A 21,492-nucleotide genomic window follows, 5' to 3' on the forward strand; every position below is an offset into this window, starting at 1 on the left:
TAAAAGGCAGTAAAAAGACAAAATAGTCCCTAAAGAATATCCCAATTTTACTATTTTACCAGCCTCAACCTTACACATAAACCGCAGAAGTTCACTGGTGGTTCTATATAGGGAAAGTGGCTGTAATTGGGTTGTTGACATGGTCACCTCCTGGTTTCTACTCCCATCACTGCAAAGAATTCCAGGTCAGTAAGCTTCTTTCTCATTTCTAATTATTTCAGACCAAACCAGCTTTGTCTGCACCTCAACTTTTGAACTGGGACGAAAAGTTAGAAAAGAAAAATTTTAAATTGGTGGAATTCCACTTTAAAAAGACTGGAACAGAGGTGAATCTAAGTTTCTTCTGTTCTGACCAAACTGAGCCTGTGTGGCCTTTATGATGCTGATGTTCAAACAAAAAAAAAAAGACGGAGACGGAGAGGGGGGAAGTAAGCACAGTGGTGTCAGCAGTCAGACTTTATAACAGGAAGTCAACAGGATGAGAAGAGAGTGTGAAAGGAAATCTGGAAGAACAAACGGTGGTGGGTGGAGGATGTGTGTGGTGTGAGGGGGCAGGAGCCAGAAATATAAGTGAAGAAAATCCTGTAAGCTTTTTCCTGGAGTTTTAAAAGGCTCTTTCACAGTTCTAACAGTGAGATGGGTCTAGGAACCCTTATTTGTAATAGCCATGGCCTTTCAAAATTTGGTCAATCAGCTTTTCAAAGGTTGTCATAATCACTCAGTTCAAAGAAGTCATGGATTAAAAATTACTTTCTCAATAATTTTCTTTTTTTGGGAGGAATTTAGAAAAAGTTTGGAGAAAGATGTGAACACTGTAAAAACACTAGTAAAACCATACTGCTCACTCCATAAATGGGCCCATGGGCCCAAACTACCTTGTGTCAACAGTCCAGGCTGGTGGAGGTTGTGTAATGGAGTGGGGAATGTTTTCTTGGAACTCTTTGGACCTGTTAATACCAACCAATTATCACTTGAATGCCACAGCCTACTTGAGTATTGTTGCTGACCATGTGCATACATCCCTTCATCGCCCCAATTTCCTAATGAACATGAACATGACAAGGAGTTCCGTGGTCTTCAGTGGCCTTCCAGTCAGTGGATCTGAATACAGCAGAACAGGACGAGGAAATCTGCAGGATGACCATGTTCCTGGACGATCTGCGGAAATTGCATGATGCAATCTAGTCAACATAGACCAGAATCTCAAAGGAATTTAGCCTCCATCTTGAGGAGTCCATGCCGCCATAAGGAACTGCTGCTGTTTTAAGAGCGAAAGGAGGCCCTGTTAGTAGCTTGGTGAGTATTTACATACTGTACATGCATTCATACAGGCATACAAGCACTTTCTAAAGGCTTAACATTTTGAAGGATTTCTCAATAAATCCTAATAATTATGATATATTACTCAATTAATTTGTGTAATGGAATGCATCAGCCCTACCAATCTTCAATTTGCTGAGCCTTTTAAATCCTGTCATGAATGACCTTTTAAAAGGTGGGTAAAAGCAGCTGCTGTACAGTAAACTTCTTGAGTTGCAGCAGAGCATGCAGCCTAATGACGGAATACGGCCACTCAGAAAAGCCTTGGAGGAAAGGGACCGGTTGCAGCTGGACTGCTGGACTGCAGGGTTTAGACCACGTATGGGCACTCTAACTCAGCAGAAGTTTGAACACATGAACAAAAGAGATATCTCGTATACTGACATATCAAAATAGGTCATTTATTCGCAATGTATTAAATTTATAAACAACACATCAGGCAGTGGTTTTATACTCCATCATACAGATGTTTGAACACCTCTCTCTCTCTCTCTCTCTCGCAAACAGTATATTTAAATTATATTAGAATTTTCCTTTCATCCCACCTACTGAAATGAATGCATTCGAAAGAACATGTAAAGCGATATCTGTGGTCATTGGTTTTGCAACAAACCTAACATCTGGGACATCTTTGAAATGCAATGAAATCTCTCCCAAACCGAGGAGAATGAAAAGGGTTCAAGTACATTACTTATTAAAAAAATGTAAAATAAAATTAAAACGAAGAAAAATAAAACAATAATAATAATAATGATCATCATCATCACAGGATCTGTCTGTTATGAGTTTTGGTGCTTCATATGCATGAATCTTTTTAGGCTAATCATTCCCGGCACAAAACCTAACTTCATCATCAAAATAGTGCTACTTTAAAAGGTACAACTTATGAATCTGCTCTTTTTGCTTGATGAACGCATCAATCAAACCGCACAACAATTATGACCATTGTACTTCATTTATGTACTTCAAATGTCGGTGTGTCAGTATATAGTGTCAGTAACTCACTGAACAACTGCCATTCAGAAATGTTGGACACCCAGTCTTCATCTGAGAACATCCAGTATGAGTAGAGACAACACCAAGCTGACTCTTCAGTGCACTGAGCCGGACACTGGGAACAACAGACAAGTTGCTGCTAACGTTATGGCTGGTCTGTGTACATCAACTTGCTTATCGTAGCTCAAAAAAAACCCAAAAACCTTCTTAACCTTCAATGGAAGTGAAAAAAGATTTTATCCAAGTCTTTTATTTTGGAGCGTTTTTTTTTTTTTTGCATTACTGTGGCGTTATGTTGTTTTTCATGTTGTGTCCATGTTAATGAACACAATTTATTACATAGCTAAAACTAGTAGCAGCAGTTCTGCCAACACTGCATGGTGGGTGTGTTTTGGCCCATGTCTGCAGATAACAGTGTGTCTCACAGTGTCAGAAACCACACACGCAAGTAGAGCTGGGCAATATGACGATATTTTATCGCATCATGATAAATTTTGTTGTTTGATGCTTTTCTAAGCATATCGAGGATACTGTTAGTGCTTAATAAACACTGATCAGCTGCAGGTTTCATTACAAACAGTGTAATTAGAGTGGTTTAATTAGATGAAATGCAGCAGATGTAGAGTAAAACATCACTGTACTCAGTACAGGAGAGTATCTGAGCAGCAAAAGTCTTTAAATATCATGATATAGTGTTTTTACCATATCGCCCAGCCCTATACGCAGGTCTATTTGAGACTACAGGCAAGTGGTAATTTATGGATGCAGTTTGAAGAAAAAAAAAAAAAAAAGGTAATCCATGGGATTATGAGCTTCCAATACATGTTAAATGCATTAAGACTGTAACTCCAGTGCAAAAGCAAAATGAGAACGGAAAAAGAGAGTTATGTTTTGGGTGAAAAGGACAATTGTGAAAATGAGCATTTTTATTGAACTACTGCTTTAAGTTCAGCAACAAAAGTTGAGTTGTAATCCTGAGAAGAACAGCATCCCCTCCGTTAGAAACAGCAGGACTCTGCTAAGGTCTTCTCTGAGTAGGACTGCTGTGCCAATTGTTGTGTTGTTCCCAGTGCGACAGGGTGCTCCGTCCTCCATTACAACAAGAAAATCACTATACTTTGAGCCTAATCCCAGGTCTCTTAACCACGCATTTACCTTCATCTTTTTTTCTTTCACACCTCACCTGTTTTCTTTGGTTTGAGAGGGCGTTCCTCTCTTCCTGCATGGTTGTCATAATTCTGAGTCTGTCCGTTCACGGTGCGTGCCTGATGTTCGTCCTTTCAGCTCCAGCTGGTGTCATATTTTGTCCAGCCTTCTGGGGGGGCCAGATAAATTCTTCGCCCACGCGAGAGAAAGCTGACCACTCCTCTGTAGCCAGCGCGGGGAACCCCTGACTTTAGGTCGTCCATCACCCCCAAATTACGGGCCAGTACTTTGAAACTGTCTCTGCTAGAATACTGCACCCTGAACGGGCCGGGGCCCTTCAAACCGCCACCCTGCTGGAGGTCCTCCACCTTCACCAAGGGGGCACTGTACACGGCCTTATCGAAGGCTTCGTCATATCGCTCCCTGACCAAATAAGACAAGTCCCGTGTAGCGAAAGGCACAAATTCAGTGTTGAGTTTGATGTAGCGCAGGTACTGGTCAAAAAACTGACCCAAACTGACTCCTTTCCGGCCAAACGTCATAGTCCTGGAGATCTCTGGCCGGACGCAAGAGCGCTCTTTCCGCTGCTCTGGGTGACGCATCCAGTCGTCCCAGAAGGCTTTGGGCCATTTGGGCTCCAGCTCCGCCCACACCTCCTTTAGCAGCATCCACCCAAGGCCAGGAAAAAAATCTGTCCGGTAGAGGAGGTCGGGCTTGCCAGGGTCCACCAGGCCGTCCCGTCCGTTATCGTTCCAGGCTGAGATGCACCACAGGGTGGGGTCGGAGCGGAGGATCGGGTACAGAGCACGGAAGTACTCAAAAAAGTCAGGTGCCACCTACAGGAACACACAGGAAAACATTTTGAAAGGGGGGAAAAAGAACCAGGACACACTCTTAAAAATAAAGATGCTTCAAAGGGTTCTTTGAACAATGCCATGAAAGAACCACATTTGGTTCTGTTAAGAACTATGATTGAAATAGAGATGAGTCTTAAGAACTTAAATAAGTACCATCTTTTTTTGAAGAACCATCACTTGCTGTACAGGTTTTTACCAAATCAAAAGTTTATCACACTCACACATCTCTATTACAGACACAGTTCCTTACAGAACCAAACATGGTTCTTTTATGGCATCACTCAAAGAACCCTTTGAACCATCATTTTTAAGAGTTTACCATGAAATCAATAGCACCTCTGGCCAGTGTTATAGTCAGCAACTCACAAGCTCACAAATGCACAGTCTGTGTCGGACGGCATGGCATCTGTGGAGCGAGGGGGCAAGGCTGATGCTAGATTTTGCAGGCAGCAAACAAACCGAGACCCACCTGTTCGGGCCTGTTTTGTGCGCATCGGAGAGCTGTGTTCACACTTTCCAAGCAGTCGTACCATGAACACACCCTAAGCTGCTAAAACAGACAGGTTTCTTTTGCACCATCTATTCACACTAAAGTGCTAAAGAGTGTTTCAGCCAGGACTGCTTTTTGAGTCAGTGACAGGCGATTAGAACAGAGCCCATTTATATACATTAGTCTTAAAGGCATAGGGATTGTATATACATTGTATACAGGGATAAAGAGAGGTTAGAAGCTAGTCATAAAAATAGTGGTTGTATTGTTTGGTCCTGGGTGGCTTTAGTCCAGCACACTTTGGTCATTCCTTTGCTCCAGCACATCTGATTCAACTCTTGAGTCATTTGGCAGTTACTTATCAGGTGTGGTGTGTGTCTGAGTCAGGAAATCACCACATGGCTTGAATGGACTCTGCTGACTTATACAGAAAACAGTGTTTGAACACAAAGGTCTTTTTAGGAGACCATGGCTTTAGTCACAGTAATTTATCAAAAATGTCAACTGAGCATTTGTTTGTCCAGCTGGCTCTTTTATATCTAGGGTTATAACGGAAATGGGCTGTTCTTTCAGGACCTCTAGTGGGGCACAACCTTTTTAGCTTCGGTCGTGCCAAGTTGCTTAATCCACTGATCAGTTAAATGTGCTAATCTGGGGGAACAAACTGGGATTACAGCTGTCGTCAGGATTAGAGAGCAGGATTGAAAACTCATCCTTTGTGCTACACAGAACTCTCGCTGCTCTGACGTCCTGCACAAAAGGTCACCCGATGAGCTGAAATCATTTAAATATGGCAGATGCTGACTGCACAATCCAGTTGTTCCTGTCTCCCTGCATCACATGCAATGAAAAGTATGCGTCAAGATCAACAACAGGTCTTTCCTCATACTGGGACAAAGTTATCAACAACAAAATGACAGGGTTTGGAGTGAGCCTTAAAACCTAATAATAACTGTAACCAGAGATGGACGCTCCAGTGCAGAATAAACTCTGAACAACACAGGGCAGACCAAGTAAAGGTGCCTACTCTGAAATGATAAGTAAAGGCAATTTTTCACTCATTAGGCAGAAAGAGTTTCCACTGCCTCAATAATAAGGCCGGCTGATGCCCATGGACATGCCTGTTGAACACTCAACTTCAAGGACAGAATTTTTGGACTGTTACTCGCTTCTCAGGTGGAAATTAGACTTTGTAATCAGTTTGGCTGTGAGATTTTCAAAAGAACAAGTTCAGAACTTGCACATAAAAGAGCCCAGCCACAGCGACAGGCACTTTCATCCTCCTTCCATACATATTTTATTGAGGGTTTAAATAAAAATAAAAAAAACCTCTTTCCACTGGTTTCAAATGCTGCACACCAACTATAGAACCATCTGTTTCAGTGTATACATTACATCGGTGCTAACTGCACATTTCTGTTTTCAAACCAGCAGAAGACATGTATGATTTTTCATCGCACTTAAGAGAAATAGTGGTCAAGAAATAGTTTTAAAATGCACTGATGAAACAGATCTTAATACTGTTTAATAAACCATGTGCTCATATGGTGCCCCAGAAAAATGGCTTGGTGTATTGTTTCATAGTCTCTTATTTCTATAAAGTTTGTGTAATAGGATTCAAGATGCAGGGCTGTAGGGCTGTGTGTGTGTGTGTATATATATATATATATATATATATATATATATATATATATATATATATATATATATATATATATATTTACACACAAACACACATACATACATATGTGACATGATTTGCCATATGTGACATTGCACGCCCGATAATGTGACTATTAGGTACACTGCAATGACAATGCTGAGATTATATATTGTGCAGCCCTTCTGAACTGTTTCCAATCCGAGTCATTGTGAGTTTAGAGATCTACACCTTCACACAGGCCCTGGGAGAGGCTAGGCCCCCCTCACTTTAAAGCCAGGCTGTGGAACGGCTGAATTCTGATTGTTCAGAGATCTTTTTAAATCCATTCCCACAGACTCACCTGTACCTACAACCTTCTTTCTGAAGGCCTCAGAGAGCTCTTTGGATCTCACCAACAATCATTTCATTTGTTTAGTTTATATTATTTTTTCATAGTTTTCATGGGGTGTTCTCATTTTTTCACATGACTGTATGCTCATATTTCTTATTACGTTTTCTAACCTTGTATTAGAGGATGAACCAAAATACATGGAAGTCTTGCATCCTTGTGTCCTCTATTTTAAGTTAAAACTGTTTTTTTTTTTCAACACCAGCATTGCCCTGCTTTTGTTTTTTGCAGACTGTGCATTAGCTACGTCCCCAAACTTTGCTGACGATGACCACACCCTTTAACCATTGGCTTTCGACATCTACAGCTGTTACAGTAACTAGGCAGTAAGGTTCAAGGGCAGTGACTCTGTACTGTACTTCCAATTTCATGTTTTGTGAAGTAGACTAGTTGGCGGTTAGCAGCCTCGCTATAGCAATCTCTCAGGGACACAATGCGTCCTTGAAACGGCTAGATTGATTAGGCCTGCATTCTTACCTCCAAGTCGTCCTCTACGATGACCACAGTGGAGTAACTGAAAGTGTTGAACACCTGGTTCAGGGCCCATCGGTAGTGTCTTGCGATCTTGTAGTAGCCCTGGAACTTCCTGTGGTCTGGCCGAACTGGAATGTCTGCGAGGTCTGGTTGGCTAATGTGGGTCACCTGGCTGCCATAGGAGCCGATGACCCGCGCTGTATCGGCGTGACCGCAGTCCTGGCTGACGATGATGGGATGAAGCTCCACCGAAGGACGGTACTGTATGAGTTTATCCAAGCTCCGCTTCACTGTGACTCTGTCACAGGCTATGACCAGGATTGGGATGACAGTTTGACGACTGGAGTCAGTAAGGGCCACTTTATTTTCAGAAGACTGTTTTTCATCGTCCGAGTTCTTGTCCTGCTTTGCCTCTGGTGGAGGGGTTGTGACGACAGGAGGCTGTGCTTTTTTCAGATCAACTTTGTTTTCCTCCAAGAACGGTAACTGGGGCACCTGCTGAGGTTCTTTAGGCTCGTCCTTCATGTCCTTTCCGTCTTCTGTCTCTTTTTTGCCCAAGTCTTTATGCTGTTCCCACAGCGACCTGTGGCTCTGTATCTGTTTCAGGAGCTTTTTCTGAGTCTCCAATTCTGATTCTACTTCTTCCGCCAGTCGGATCACTTCGCCAGCCAGACCGCCGGCTCCGCCCTTTTTCCCTTTACCCGCTGCCCACTCCTCTCCTGCACCGGGCTCGGCTCCACCTCCCTCTCCAAGTCGACCGATGGGTGGCCTTCCCCACAGAAAGAGAAGAAGCAGGGCATTCCAGGCGACGAACAGAAACGCTCCACACAAGATAAGGGTCCCTTTCTTGCGGACCATGGCCCAGTGACACCACAGGAGGGACCGAAGTGATGAAAAGGCTAGAGTGAGATCAAGAGACAGCAATTAAGAAACAAGTTAAAAAAAGGATATGGGTCCCAATCAAGGGCTGTCACAATATCTCAAATAAACTTGATTTTTCAAAAATCTTTAATTAAAAATACAAAAGTTGGAAATTAATAAATCTAGTCGGAGACCCATTTATGTGCATTTTTGAAACTCTTGATTGCTGGGTTGAAGGGGAATATCATAGACTGTTGACCATTTATGCATAATTCAGTGCCTGAGATGTAAATTAAGTCATTTTGCATGGATTTAGTGTGACCTGGTTAGTTGTAGAGAAACTTTCTTTAAATTGGAGGTAATGGGAACTTGGTGTTGTTAAAATTATAGTCAATTTATTTATAATCCAAATGATCTTTTTTATGATATTTTTATGTAATGTTGTTTATCGTTACTGTCACAGTCAGGACAAAATCCCAAGTCTCTCAAGTTTGACTGTTTTTTTACTTTCTGGCATATTGTGAATCTGGCAGTTTTTCTTTACAATGTATCAAATTTTATAACGAATGGACCAATAGAAACTTCTATTGAAACTCTTGTAAACTTGCCATTTTGAAGATATGAGGTTTAGTACAAGTACATGTCCATTAATAATTGATTTTATAGAAACCAAATTCAAAACCAAAGTCAAAAGTCAATAAGTCTATTGTTAAACAAAACCTCAGGCAACGTTTTTTGTATTTGTTCCAAATGATAACTCTCTGTGATGTAGCTTTTGAGCACTCTGAATAGCTGATTCTGAATGATCTAATTATGCAGAACATTTAGTGGAATTTCCTTTTAATTATTAAAGTGCCTATATCATGCAAAAAAAACTTTTTTACATGAAAGAGCTTAATCTAATTGGCCTAAGAACTGTGTTTCAGCCTGGACTGCTTTTTAAATAATGCGCACTAAAGTATAACCAGTCAGAACTAGGTACAGTCACAAAAACTGCATGTATAATTCTAAGGATAAAAAGAGAGGTTGTGAACACAGTACAGTAAATGTAGGATAGCTGCTTTTTAAATGTATATTTATAATTTATAATAACTGTCAGATTTCTTGATTTAATAATATAACTGATGGTGACAGCCCAATTTAATTAGTGAAAATCAGATGGTAGCATCCACCACCAAATGCTAGATGATCCCAAATCCTCAAATCCTTTCCCAGCATTAGTAGGCCTGTATTCACAGAGTGTCCCTCTGGATTAATGTAATGCTTCCTTCTGAAAAGAGTCAAAAGAGTTGTCTTGGGCTGAAGTAGCGTGGATGGAGAAAACAAAGGGCTGTGTACTGCTGTAGAGTTGAGAAATGGGTTATTTAGAAACGCTCCACACTAAATAAAGGAGACTAAAGGTAGCATTCAGCATTGAAGGGGAAGGCGAGTCTGTAACGGTATACAGTATCAGTTATCTGGCCTGAAAAACAGGAAGACAGAAGGGTAAAAGTGAGTCTCCCCCAGAGGCTGAAAGCATGTGTTGTCACTGTAATGCAACCAAGCTAGACACCTTCATTTTGTTTACACAATCAGAAGGTTAATGCAGATATAGTGGAGTTACGTAACACAATGCCATTAACTCAGTTTAAGTCTGCAGTCAAACACCCGCTCTCACTCACTGAAAATTGCTGAATGACCCCAGAACTGATGAATCACTCTTAAGTGCCTGAACCTGGAGATGTATCCCCGTGGGAGTTCTAGTTACGTGCAGGCCCTTTCTCCCTGCTCTCCACACCCATTCCCAGGTTCATTTTTTCTGGCTGTACATTAAATGACAAAAACACTGCTACATTTCAAATGAATTGAAACTATTTAGCTCCATACAATGCTTAAAAAATATTCAAGGAATGGTGCCCTGGTTCCTCCCATCCTAAATGTAGTAGATTGGCCTTGACGTGTGGTGTGTGAGGTCTGCTTTCTTAGATTTGCACTGGAATGATCTATGTCACTTTACGTTTAAGGCATCTGGCAGAAGCTCTTTTCCAGAGCAGCTTAAGGCAGTTTTGTACTGTGAAGATGCACATCAACATATCTGTGTTGAGATCAGGAGCAGGAAGAGATACAACTCAACCCAGGATGGAAGAATTTCAGTGCAAAACTGAAATTGAGCAGTTTGAAGAGCAAGTAAGTCCCACATTATAGATTTTTACATACAAAAGAAGTTTATTTCCAGTTATTATTGACATGAATTGTCATGGCAATACTGTGATTTCAGTGGATCATGGTCTGCAGTCAAGCAAGCTTCACATTGCCATTGAATGAGAGGCTGCCACCCATGAAGGAAGCCCCTGCTCCAGAATTGACTTTTCAGGATCAGATGTGACAAAGATCAAGTTGTTCGGCCACTGCGACCACTGCAAAGGTATGCATGAAAGTGAGACAACCTCAAAAACATCATACAAATTGTTAGACATGCTGGTGGCAGCATTGTGCTTTGGGGCTGGTTTGCCGCCAGTGAAACTGGTTCATTGCACAACGTGGATGGAATAATGAAGAAAGAGGAAAACCCTGGAATTCTTCAGCACAACCTCAAACCTTAGACACAGTTGGGTGATCCAACAGGACAATGACCCAAAACACATAAAAGGGGGTTAAACAGTCCATTATTCCTAAATATTGCACTTCGTTCACACATGTTCATCACAGTTTAACCCAGCTTTTACAGCTGAAGCATGTAACAGAGGTAAGTGACTGTATCCGTCCTGCCGAAGGACTCTTATTGGCATGATGCGCTTGCATGGATGGGGAAAAGAACCCCAGTCTGTCTTGTCACCTACCAAACACGCCTTGGCTGATGTACTACATTTGTGGGAAGGGGAAAAAAATGTGTAAATTAGATTTACTAATTAACCATTCCTTTTATTACTGATAAAACTCCCCAGAAAGTTGTCCTCAAAAATGTCCTTTAATGTGATATGGATGATTTGCCTAAGGTTTACGAAACTACAGGTATTACTACTTGCAGAACTCAATTGTGCATTGAATAGTAAGTATTCAGTAAGTATTAGTAAATATTAAGAAAATAAAGGTGTTTCTTCTACATAATGACATCTACACTGTACTGGATCCTGCCTGTTTTAACATGCTGGCATACGTCAAAGACCACAATGGAAATAAGTCTTAAGTCCTCATTGTGTTATCCTTGGCAAACAAGCTGGAAGATATGTCTTGCTTTTATTGTCAAATTAACTAAACTAACCTAAAGTAAGCTAAACTGTAGAGAAATTAAATCAGAAAATAATGTGAAAAATCTGGCATTCAAGATAATAAACAAATGTAAAAATAAATAAATAAATAAATAAACCTGACCCAATGATAAAATGCACATTGTTCTAAAGATTACGGTCCTGCTGGAAAGAGAACATGAATTTAGGGACACGTCAGAAAGTTCAAACCTCCCTGAACGTTTCCTTTAAAAATGTACAAAGCCTGCCGTTATCAGAGTAAGCCACTCTAGAGGAACTGAAAGTGACAGTTTGATGAAGCTGCCTTGTGTTATTATGGAGTGTGTATCCAGTAATTACTCTGACAGTTGATGTTGTTTATTTTTCAGTTAGAACTGAACCAAAAGACCTTTAATAATAACACAGCTGCTGCGGACTACAGCAGAGTAACTCGGGGAAAAATACGACATCCCAATTACACACATTTGACTACAGCCATCAAGTGGTAGCCTATTTTTCTAAGTAGGGCAGACCTATGCCTAGTTTGTATACGAGGCACTCTGAACATATGCTTTCCTTTTAAATTAGATGTACTATTAGGACATCACCGGAGCGGGGGAAAAAAAGAAACGCTCATTAATTCCAAATGCCTGCGCTATTTTATTTACAAATTCATGTCATGGTACAGGAAAATGGCTCTTGTGATATCTCCACAGGGTAAAAGTCTATATGACATTAGGAGAAGGGGTTAGGCTCAGTGTGGGCTATGTGGAGGTACTGGCTAGTTGAGATTAGTATTGAACAATACTCAATACTACAGCATGGTAAACAGTTCAGTCCTCTTTTTAAAGGACTTTAAAGGAACCGTTTGGTGCAAAATCAAATAAACATGTCTTTTTAAACACATCTCTCACCCCAGATGAAGTTGGTCAGCCAAGACATGTATGGTATCTGAAGCCTGCTTCTTTAGTTTAGAATAGAAGATGCAAGGCTAATGTTGCTAACAATCACTGGACTTAGACGGTCACCAACAATGATCTGTGTAAACACCCCCTCAAAATCACCCCAACTCACTTAAAACACACCCCGATTCACATCTGCTTCACACAATGTGGTTTAGAAGATGGTACGGCTTCTTTCGGTCTAGAAGTCTAAAAATTAACGTGGCACGGCTTAATAGTAGGGCAGTCATGTGGAGTAACTGGAACCAGTTGAACTGGAGTTGTACTAGAAAGCAGTTATGTTATGCAAATGATAATGTTGTTTCAATTTCAGTAAATGTCCATGTAAGCTTTCTCCAAGCTGTTTTACTAATTCATTCTTTACCTGTTTAAGTAGTTTGATAGTTGATAGATGTGTGAAGCAAAATCAATAAAATGATTTTTGCATTTATTTGCGGTCAGGATATTGGTGACAGGCTAAGCCCAGTGTCTGTTAGCAAGGTTTATTAGATTTTTGGCCAAACTATTCTTCAAACACAGACGTACTCCAAATTCACGCACTGTTTAATGCTAAATTTTATAAGCAGTATAAGTATTTCGTTGGATGGTCCAACATCCAAATACTACATTAATGTGATGATCTTTGTTATTTAAATAAACAAGCAATTTGTTGACAGTATATTCCACCTGTAGGCAAATCAGACTGAGCATTTAAAAATGTGATGCGGAAAGGCAACAATATTAGCATATCCACAAAAGTAAAGAAGGGCCTTTAGAATGCTCCTAGATACAATCAGCACAACCCCGTTTCCTATAACACATTTCTATAGTAGTGTTTCAGTCCCAACATAGAGAGCTTTAACACTATAACAATACAAGTTGTTCATTTAATTACAGCTAAATATTTTATGTTCAGTTCAATAAACACTGAGTGAGAGTACTGCTCAGGTGCTGATTACGATCATACAACACTTACACTGCCTTTATTCATGCGCATGCAAATAATAAACAGCAGGATGTCCTGAGGCTTTCAGATGGCTGATCAAATCTTGTTTAGCTTGTTTATCAAAAGGTAGAGTGTTGCCAGAAGTATTTATACAAGGACAGGTAACACAAGGTAGGACAAGTTTAAAGCATGTGAAGAAAGCCATTAATATGGTCAAATTTAAAGGGCGTTTTAGCAGAGATAGAATGACTAGAAGGGCAGCAGCATTGTTCCCTGATGAATGCCGTTATCACTTATAATAAAGAGAAAAGGCCTTGAAAGTTTTGGATATAAAAAATAATATTTCAAGTCTAGTATGTTTTTTTTTAAGCTGGAAAAAACATGGAATCAGCTAAATGAATTATCACAAATTAATCAATTATTTTGAATGTAAAGCATTCTTATTGTGTAACTAAAAGTGCCAACATACTGTAATGGCTCATCATATTATATGATATAATATGGTACATTTGGAATACTTCCATGAATTGGTGTCTATGATGGGTTTCTGGTTCTGCTCATGCTCAACAGTCTCATCAACCTGCCTAGACAAACAAAAACTACCCACTACCAGCAAATTTACATTAGGAATGCAGACATTTATTTTGGTTCTTTTGTAATCCTATATTCTTCAGGTATCTACAGTTGTATGGAAGGTACATGCTTGGTTGAGATTCTATATATTATATATGCACAGAGAACACACTTATGAACATTTTAATACACAAATATTTAAAAATATGCACAAAATGTTTTTCATTCCATTTTGTGCAGTGTGTTAAACTCAGCAAATATAACATATATTTATATATTTATATTGTTATATTTAAGTTGGTTCCCTGTAGGGGATGCAGGGATTTGATCACTTACTTTATGCACAAAACATTTGTTCATACCTTTTGCATGTGACTGTACATCGATAAATGCAGATATTTTAGTGCAGTAGTCCAGAGTCACCTAAACAATCTGCTCTTCTGCAGTTAAATAAACACACATCAAGTATCATTCAGATATAAAAAAAAAAAAAAAAAAAAAAAAAAAAATATATATATATATATATATATATATATATATATATATATATATATATATATATATATATATATATCTCAACTCTTATCATCTGTCTGATGCCATTTGTAAACATTTGTTCTGTTTTCACTGAGCATCCATAATTTACATCAAGAAATAAAGAAGCTGATTAGTGTGCGTTGTCCCTGTTAGGTAACTGCCCTAGTGTCGTGATTAAGGGTGGGTATCATTCAAAATGATTTAATATAAATGCCAAAATTGCTATCCTGACTTTGATATCAATTTATGAGTAATACATTTGTTGCTACTTTCTTTTAAATATAAAAGAAATATCTTAATATCTGTATACATTTTACTTTAATAAAACGGTAAACATTTTATATAGACTAAGATAGACAGATAGACAACTAGACAGCTAGGATATTCCAACTTTTCAGTGACATTGTCATACCCAGCAGATCTGTTTGTATATGGTGTATTGTGTGTGGGTGGGTGGGTGTGTGTCTAGGGACACTGTAGCTGTTTCTATTTGTCCAAAAGACTGCTGATGTTAGTGACACACTTATCAGCCAATCACAGTCTAGATAATGGAGCATTCTTACTGGCTCATGGATGCTGATAAGACTGACTAGGCACTTCGAGTTAAAGTTTAAAAACGTGTTGTAACAATTCAATGCTTTCAATACTTATTTAAATAAGCTAGCACCAGGTTGACTTTGTCTGCCTGCTTTTTTTTAGATTTATTTACAAAAAATATAAAATATATATATTTTAATGTAATCCAATAAACATGGTGCTCAGACAAGGATTAATGTTTTTAATTGTCTTGTATAATATAATGTATAGTATAATGTTTGGTATCAAGCATTGCATTACTACTCAATTACTGCATATCGATATCAAAATCAGTACTCCGGTTTTGTGACAACACTATTAGATAATGAAATATTGTAGAGGTATTAGATAGTGAATGTAGAGGTGGGCAATAGGCAAAATTATGATTTCATGATACAATTTTTTAAATCTGCCTTAAAAGACTCTTAAAAAAGGAAATACATAGTATTCAACTAGACTAATTATGCAACGTACATTAAAATATGCATTTGAAAGTCATGCTAAAAACAGTGTGTTGTGCATAACTAACAGTAGTATTAAAGGAATATGTTTTATTCAGCACTATAAAAGTATTACATTTCAAAATGAAGCCTTAACCATGACAAACCTAGTTAGATTAGACTGAATGACATAAACCAGGGTTTATTGTGTGATTTGGGGGCTTTGGATTCCTACACAATTCCTCAAGCACACCTGATTCAACTCACCCGTTAACAGCCAAGTTTAGTCGGTGTGTTAAAATAAGGAAATGAGCAAACTGTGCTGGACTCTGGCCCTCGGGGTTCCTGCTGTAGAACAACATTCAGAAAAGAGGAGCCCTGCCAGCCAGTGGTCTACACCGATGCTGACTCTAATGCAGTACTGAAGCCCTCCACCCTCCACCCGCCACAGAAACATGGCACTGCCATCTCTTTCCATCACACGCTGGCTTTATGAGGTCATAAATATTCTCAGGGTAAGCACTTTTTCATTAGCGGCCAAACCTGCTCTGCTCTGCCCTTCAGCTCTCTGAAAATGATGCAAACGATATTCAAATAAGAAGCACATCCACTATTCAACGGTGAAAAAAAACCCCACACTGCTGCAAATCATACCGAACAATTTCACAACTAAGAAGCAATAAAGTCTTGATGGCGTTTGAGAACAGCAAATACTACTCCTGGAAACAATCTTATGGGGCAGCTGTAATACCTGTAAAACCTGTAAAGCATTACGTTTACAGAGAAGCAATCTTCTCCGAGAAGAGCCAGCCTCCCTTAACACAGCATGGTGTGGAGAACTCAGGTTTGCTTTCTTTGACGTCCACCTCTGAATCAACAATTGGAAAGAGTGAGAGAAGCGTTCTGGAAGGACAAAGTCCATTCATCCGCAGTGTCAGACACCAGTCTGCACAGGAAAGTCAATACAGGGCGGTGCGTCACACCACGACTCGCTGGGATCCCAGTCCTAGTTGCTTACACCAGACGCGACGCTCCAAAGCGGCACAACTTACATACAAAAGCAAAAGTTAACGCATATGTGAATACGGAGGCAACTGGTAGCATGTTGTTGAGATGGCCCACAAGATGTGTTCAGTTGCTCGCAACTTCTTAAATTTAACCTCAATCTAAAAGAGTTTGTTAAAGAACCCATTTCTAACTTATTTTTTTATGTTCACTCAACATCTTTTCTGTTTTCACGATCATTTTCCAACCTCGTTTTAACCCCTAAACGTTCTGTTTTTAATTATAGTGCCTGGCATGATGTATGTCAATGAGCTCTGTTTTGGCCTGACTAATGGTAATGGTGAAGAGAGCATCACACTGAACACTCTCTCTACCAGTAAACATCATCATAACACTCCGTATTCGAAACCAGTCTGAGCTGAAACACTCCTTATGAGGTAAATGTGAACAGGCATATTTATGCAAATACATGAATTTTGTGACATCCCATCCCACAGACCACTGGATTTTAAATGGGCTGAGGAGCAAAAAAAAATCGTTTTCCACGATGCCGGCCCTTTACCATCGAGCATTTGCATATGTTATATACATGTTATAGGTGTAACAGGCTATATTAATAAATAAGCTATATAGGTGTGTAAAAATAAAAGGTGTATGAATACACAGACTGTAAAAGCTATGTAATGACTAAAAGAGAAGAAGAAGAAGGTGTGGGTCACTGATCCAATCCTTAGCAAGATGTGCAGAAGGTGTCTGTACTAAATCTTTGTGACAATAATAACAGCAATAATCTTTGGGATACAACTGACCGACTAATCTCCGCTCTGATCCTGTAAAGGAGGAAGCATGCTGTCCACCACAGACTGAAAACTGTGGAAGGCGCTGGTAAGCTGCCTGTGAAGTACCTTTAATGATTTACTTAATGATAATTATTTGGTCAGAGTTAATTAACTCCGTTCAAACATGAAGGGGGGGAGAAGAAAAAAAAAATAAAGCAACAGCAGCCAGTTTCAGTTAAATCCTCTGAAAGCTCACATATTCCAGCAACTAAAGCGGCTCTATTTTTCCACAGATACTCCGCCACTCTGAAAGCTTGTAACAGCAACTAGACGAAGAGCATACCCGCACTCCACATGTGCCAACAAATGCTCACAAGGTCTAAGATTTCATCAAAACCACATGTAGACATGACCAAAGCCTTTCAGAAGACGTGAAAAGAGAAAGAGAGAAAGAGAACTGGTAGATGAGCAGATAACAGCTAAGAGCAACAGAGGTGAAGTTAACAGGAAACTACTGTTTAGGCAAGAACCATTTAAAAGTGCAGAAAAGTCCTGAAACACTAAAGTCTGGCTCTGAACACGAGAAGCTGACCAATGAAAGAGCAACGGAGAGAAAAGCAGCAGCAGACGGACTAATGAGGGTAGGAAATAGTTAAAAACAGTTCAGTACTACCTGGGTAACAAATGCAGGACACTTTTCCCACGTCTCTCTCTCTCTCTCGCTCTCTTTCTCTCTCACACACACAGACCAACAAGAAATGAGAAATGAGAAACAAGAAAAGAGAGGGGGAGAGAGAGAGAGAGAGACAGAGAGAGAGAGAGAGAGAGAGAGAGAGAGAAAGGGAGGAGGAGTAAAAAAAAAGGGGGGGGGAATACTGAAGGCCTCTGCCTTCTTTTAACCCCCTCCCTCCTGCTCCTCCTCCTCCTCTTCTTACCCTTTTACTCCTGCAAACGTGGGACAGCCTGGTAGGCTGCCTTGCACGACTAAGGTCGAAGTTCAGTCCTACAAGTACTAAAACCCAAACCCCAGCAAAACTGCATTCTTCCACCACTGCACTAAATATTGAGACAGATGCGGACTGAGTCTCTTATGTTTAATCATAGCTTTATTTATCTGCACTATTAACACTGTACTTACTGTACATCCTGTATATCTGCACTCCTGGACACTTCCTGACACTTTACTTTCCTTAAATACCAATATATGCACATGTTTATTCAGTACTGTATTTTTTTTTTATCTGCTGATATCCCGCTCCTGTTAATCTATTTATTGTTATTATTGTATTCCTGTGCTGTATTGTGTAACTACTGTGTAAAATGTCTATCTACCCATCAGATCTACACACTACACCACCATTAGTAGCTTCAGTATAGCACACAGCCTGGACTAGAGCACAGTGCATTGTAGTGTGGCAGACTGTAGTATGTGGTTTTGGGTGCAGCCCAGTGAAACATCAGGTACCAAGAGTGAACATTTATCACATATAGATATTATGAGTGATTTGGCATTTCATGTTATGTGTCCAGAACAAATTTAAATAACTACTGCTGAAGTAGTTATTTCCAAAGTAGCTGAAGTGAGTTTCCAAAAAGCATTAAAAAGTCACTTGCATTTTTGTTTATGGTGTAAGAAAATTGTGCAATAAATAAATAATAAAAGGCAATAAATTAAAAAATTAACTGAATAACTAATTAAACTTTAGTTGAAATTCTAAAACCTAAAAATCTAAAAATTCTTATATTCGTGTTTACCTTCAGTTTGACTTAAATCGGTTGCTTTTTTGTATCTTTATTTATTCTTAAACTTACTATTTTATTTTCAGGCGCTTTCTCTGCAAAAAAGTCACTTTTTAGTATCTAAATTATTATTATTATTATTATTATTATTATTATTATTATTATTAATAATAATAATAATAAAATGTATAATAATTTGTTAGTAGTTTTTTTCGCCCTTTAGTAGTACCTACATTTCTCCCTTCCCCCGTTTGCATTTCCAAGCACGCTGGTTAACCGTTTGTGAGAGCGCTGTCTGCTCTCTTCACAGCTCCAGGACCTTTAGTGTGCTTTGTGTGTTTCTCTCAGCTAAAGTCAACCCCGAGACCCAGACCTGACCACAACAGTCCAGCGAGAGCAGCTAGCCTCACAGCTAACCCGCTACTGTACAGACCGTCCTAGTGCCCTCGCTTTCCTCCTCCAGTCAATGTTTAAACCCCAAAGCTCTCAAAATAAAGCCCTTACCCTGGGTAAAATATTCACCCTACCGGCGGTTCCTCTCCTCGTTTTCCTTTTGGTTGCTGGAAAGAGGCTGACCGGGCTGACCGGGCTGACTGACTGACTGACTGACTGACAGCAGGCTGGTCAGTTCAGTTTAGAGGGCTTTGCTTTGTCAAAGCTGTTAAAAGCTGACAGTCAACGCAAAGCTTCCAGCTGAGCTATTAAAACACGCTAAACACGCAGAATAGCTCTGTCGTGAAATATTCCGTTTTTTGACCGATTATCTATGCGAATAGTATCCGGCGCGCACACGAATATCGGCGCGCACACGGCACACACACACACACACACACACACACACACACACACACACGCTTCAAACACGAGTAAACAGTCCCAGTCCCCCAACCCGTCCGGACCCCGGTCCTCACCTGTCTTCATTTCACCCACGGCCGCGGTGTCTTCAGCAGGCGAGGCGGTGCTAAGATGGATGGGGTAATGTCACTCCTGACTCTTCGCCGGGCATTGGCAGCTTTCTCCCCGTTATTTCTGCCCCTTCATTCCTGCGTCTCTCCTCATTTCTTCTTCAATCTCCTTCTCACCCGCATCTACGGATCCGCCATTCAGACAGAGGGCTGGATTAGGAGTTCACCTGCGGCGGCTCAAGCCCCGGGCGAGGCCTAGCGCTCCAGCCGGGCTAAAACAATCCCCTCACGTTTTTACCGTGGAGCTCCTATGGTAATTTTCATTCGACACCGCTGTGATTGTGTGTGTGTGTGTGTGTGTGTGTGTGTGTGTTCTCTTGCTGTGTGTGTGGCACTTCCGGGTTGACTCACTCAAAGTCACGCCCCCTGCGAGACCCTCCCCCCTCAGGTTTCTCCTAGCAACAGCGCGCCTTAACAACCGTTGCGAGGTAGCGGTACACTGGCTAGCATGAACACCGGCTAAAATAACCCTCCAGTCCTCCACTAACGGTGCTCGGTACCGGGGCCAGGTCTACCAATTCTAGAGACGGCAGCTCAGATTACAACTGATGGGAATCTGTGGAGTCGATTCCTAACAATTTTCCCACTTGAAAAAAAAAAAAATTAAAATAAAAAAAAAAGAGATCCAGCAAAACATCTGCTGTGTCTTTCTCGCTCTAGCTACCAAGAGAACCATCTCTGCTCTAAAATGCTTTCAGGAAATCCAATAATAAATCATAATAAATCATTTATTTATTTTACTTCAATATTTGTGGCACAGACAAACAATAAGTACACAACCCCTCAAGGAGACCACTGACTGTGTGCACTCTTGTGGTCCTTGTTATGCCCATATTTGGCACTCTGGGGTCTAATCATCATCATCAATGGCAACAAAAAAAAAGGGGTTTTCTAAAAGAAAAAATGGCCTCCTTCAAATTCTGTGGTAAATAAATATGTTCAGAATCCAATACGTTGGATATGTGTACAGCTAATGCTACTGCACACAGATTGGAAATCATTAGACTGCAGCCTCTTAAACAGCCGCACAAACCAGCACAGTTGGCCAGTGTGGTAGTCGAGTGATAATTAGCAAGTTCAATTTTGAGAAGCAGTTGTTTACCACTCTAGTGCAACAACATGACCCGCCTGACCAAACTGGTCAACCGCCTCGGTCACACTGAGGGCATAACATGGCTCCAACTACAAAATGATGACGTGACTTCAGTGGTCTATTTCAGCTCCTGGGAGTCTTTTTAAGTCAAGTCAAGTCAAGTCAGATTTATTTGTATAGCTTTTTACAACTGTTGGCGTCACAAAGCAGCTTTACATAATTAGTAATTAATAAAAGACAGAGACAAAGAAGAAAGAAGAAATAACTTAAGACATGAAGGATCAAAGACCCCCAGTGAGCAAGACAACAGCGACAGTGGCAAGGAACAACTCCCTCAGAGCTGGAGGAAGAAACCTTGGGATGAACCAAGAGTCACAAGGGGGACCCGACCCATCCTCCTCTGGTCAGAACTATTTAAACATTAATGATAAAAATGACCAAACCAGGTATATCAGATAGTTTAAAATGGTGATATTAATAGTGGCAGATAGTTACG

The 21,492-nt window shown here is 40.2% G+C and overlaps 1 protein-coding gene across 2 annotated transcripts; it reads right to left on the reverse strand.

Moving 5' to 3' along the window:
* Positions 1 to 1,705: 1,705 nt before the first annotated feature.
* Positions 1,706 to 20,181, reverse strand: mgat1b (alpha-1,3-mannosyl-glycoprotein 2-beta-N-acetylglucosaminyltransferase b). 2 transcript variants are annotated; one of them, XM_072674771.1, is made up of 3 exons: positions 19,850 to 20,181; positions 7,338 to 8,233; positions 1,706 to 4,298 (listed from the first exon to the last, which is right to left on the reverse strand). In XM_072674771.1, exons 1-3 carry the CDS (start codon positions 19,857 to 19,859, stop codon positions 3,597 to 3,599), a joined length of 1,608 nt encoding a protein of 535 aa, XP_072530872.1. In that variant the 5' UTR covers positions 19,860 to 20,181; the 3' UTR covers positions 1,706 to 3,596. The 2 variants fall into 2 exon arrangements, with proteins under 2 accessions (XP_072530872.1, XP_072530873.1); XM_072674772.1 differs by lacking the exon at positions 19,850 to 20,181 and adding an exon at positions 17,872 to 17,922.
* Between the last annotated feature and the right edge of the window lie 1,311 nt (positions 20,182 to 21,492).

This window comes from Salminus brasiliensis, chromosome 3 (genome assembly GCF_030463535.1).
Source record: "Salminus brasiliensis chromosome 3, fSalBra1.hap2, whole genome shotgun sequence".
NCBI classification, from domain to species: domain Eukaryota; kingdom Metazoa; phylum Chordata; class Actinopteri; order Characiformes; family Bryconidae; genus Salminus; species Salminus brasiliensis.

Excerpts from the sequence above, each read along its gene's own strand:
- mgat1b (XM_072674771.1), bottom strand. Across the intron at positions 4,299-7,337 it reads TCGTAGAGGACGACTTGGAG|GTGGCACCTGACTTTTTTGA; the intron begins GTAAGAATGCAG and ends GTGTTCCTGTAG.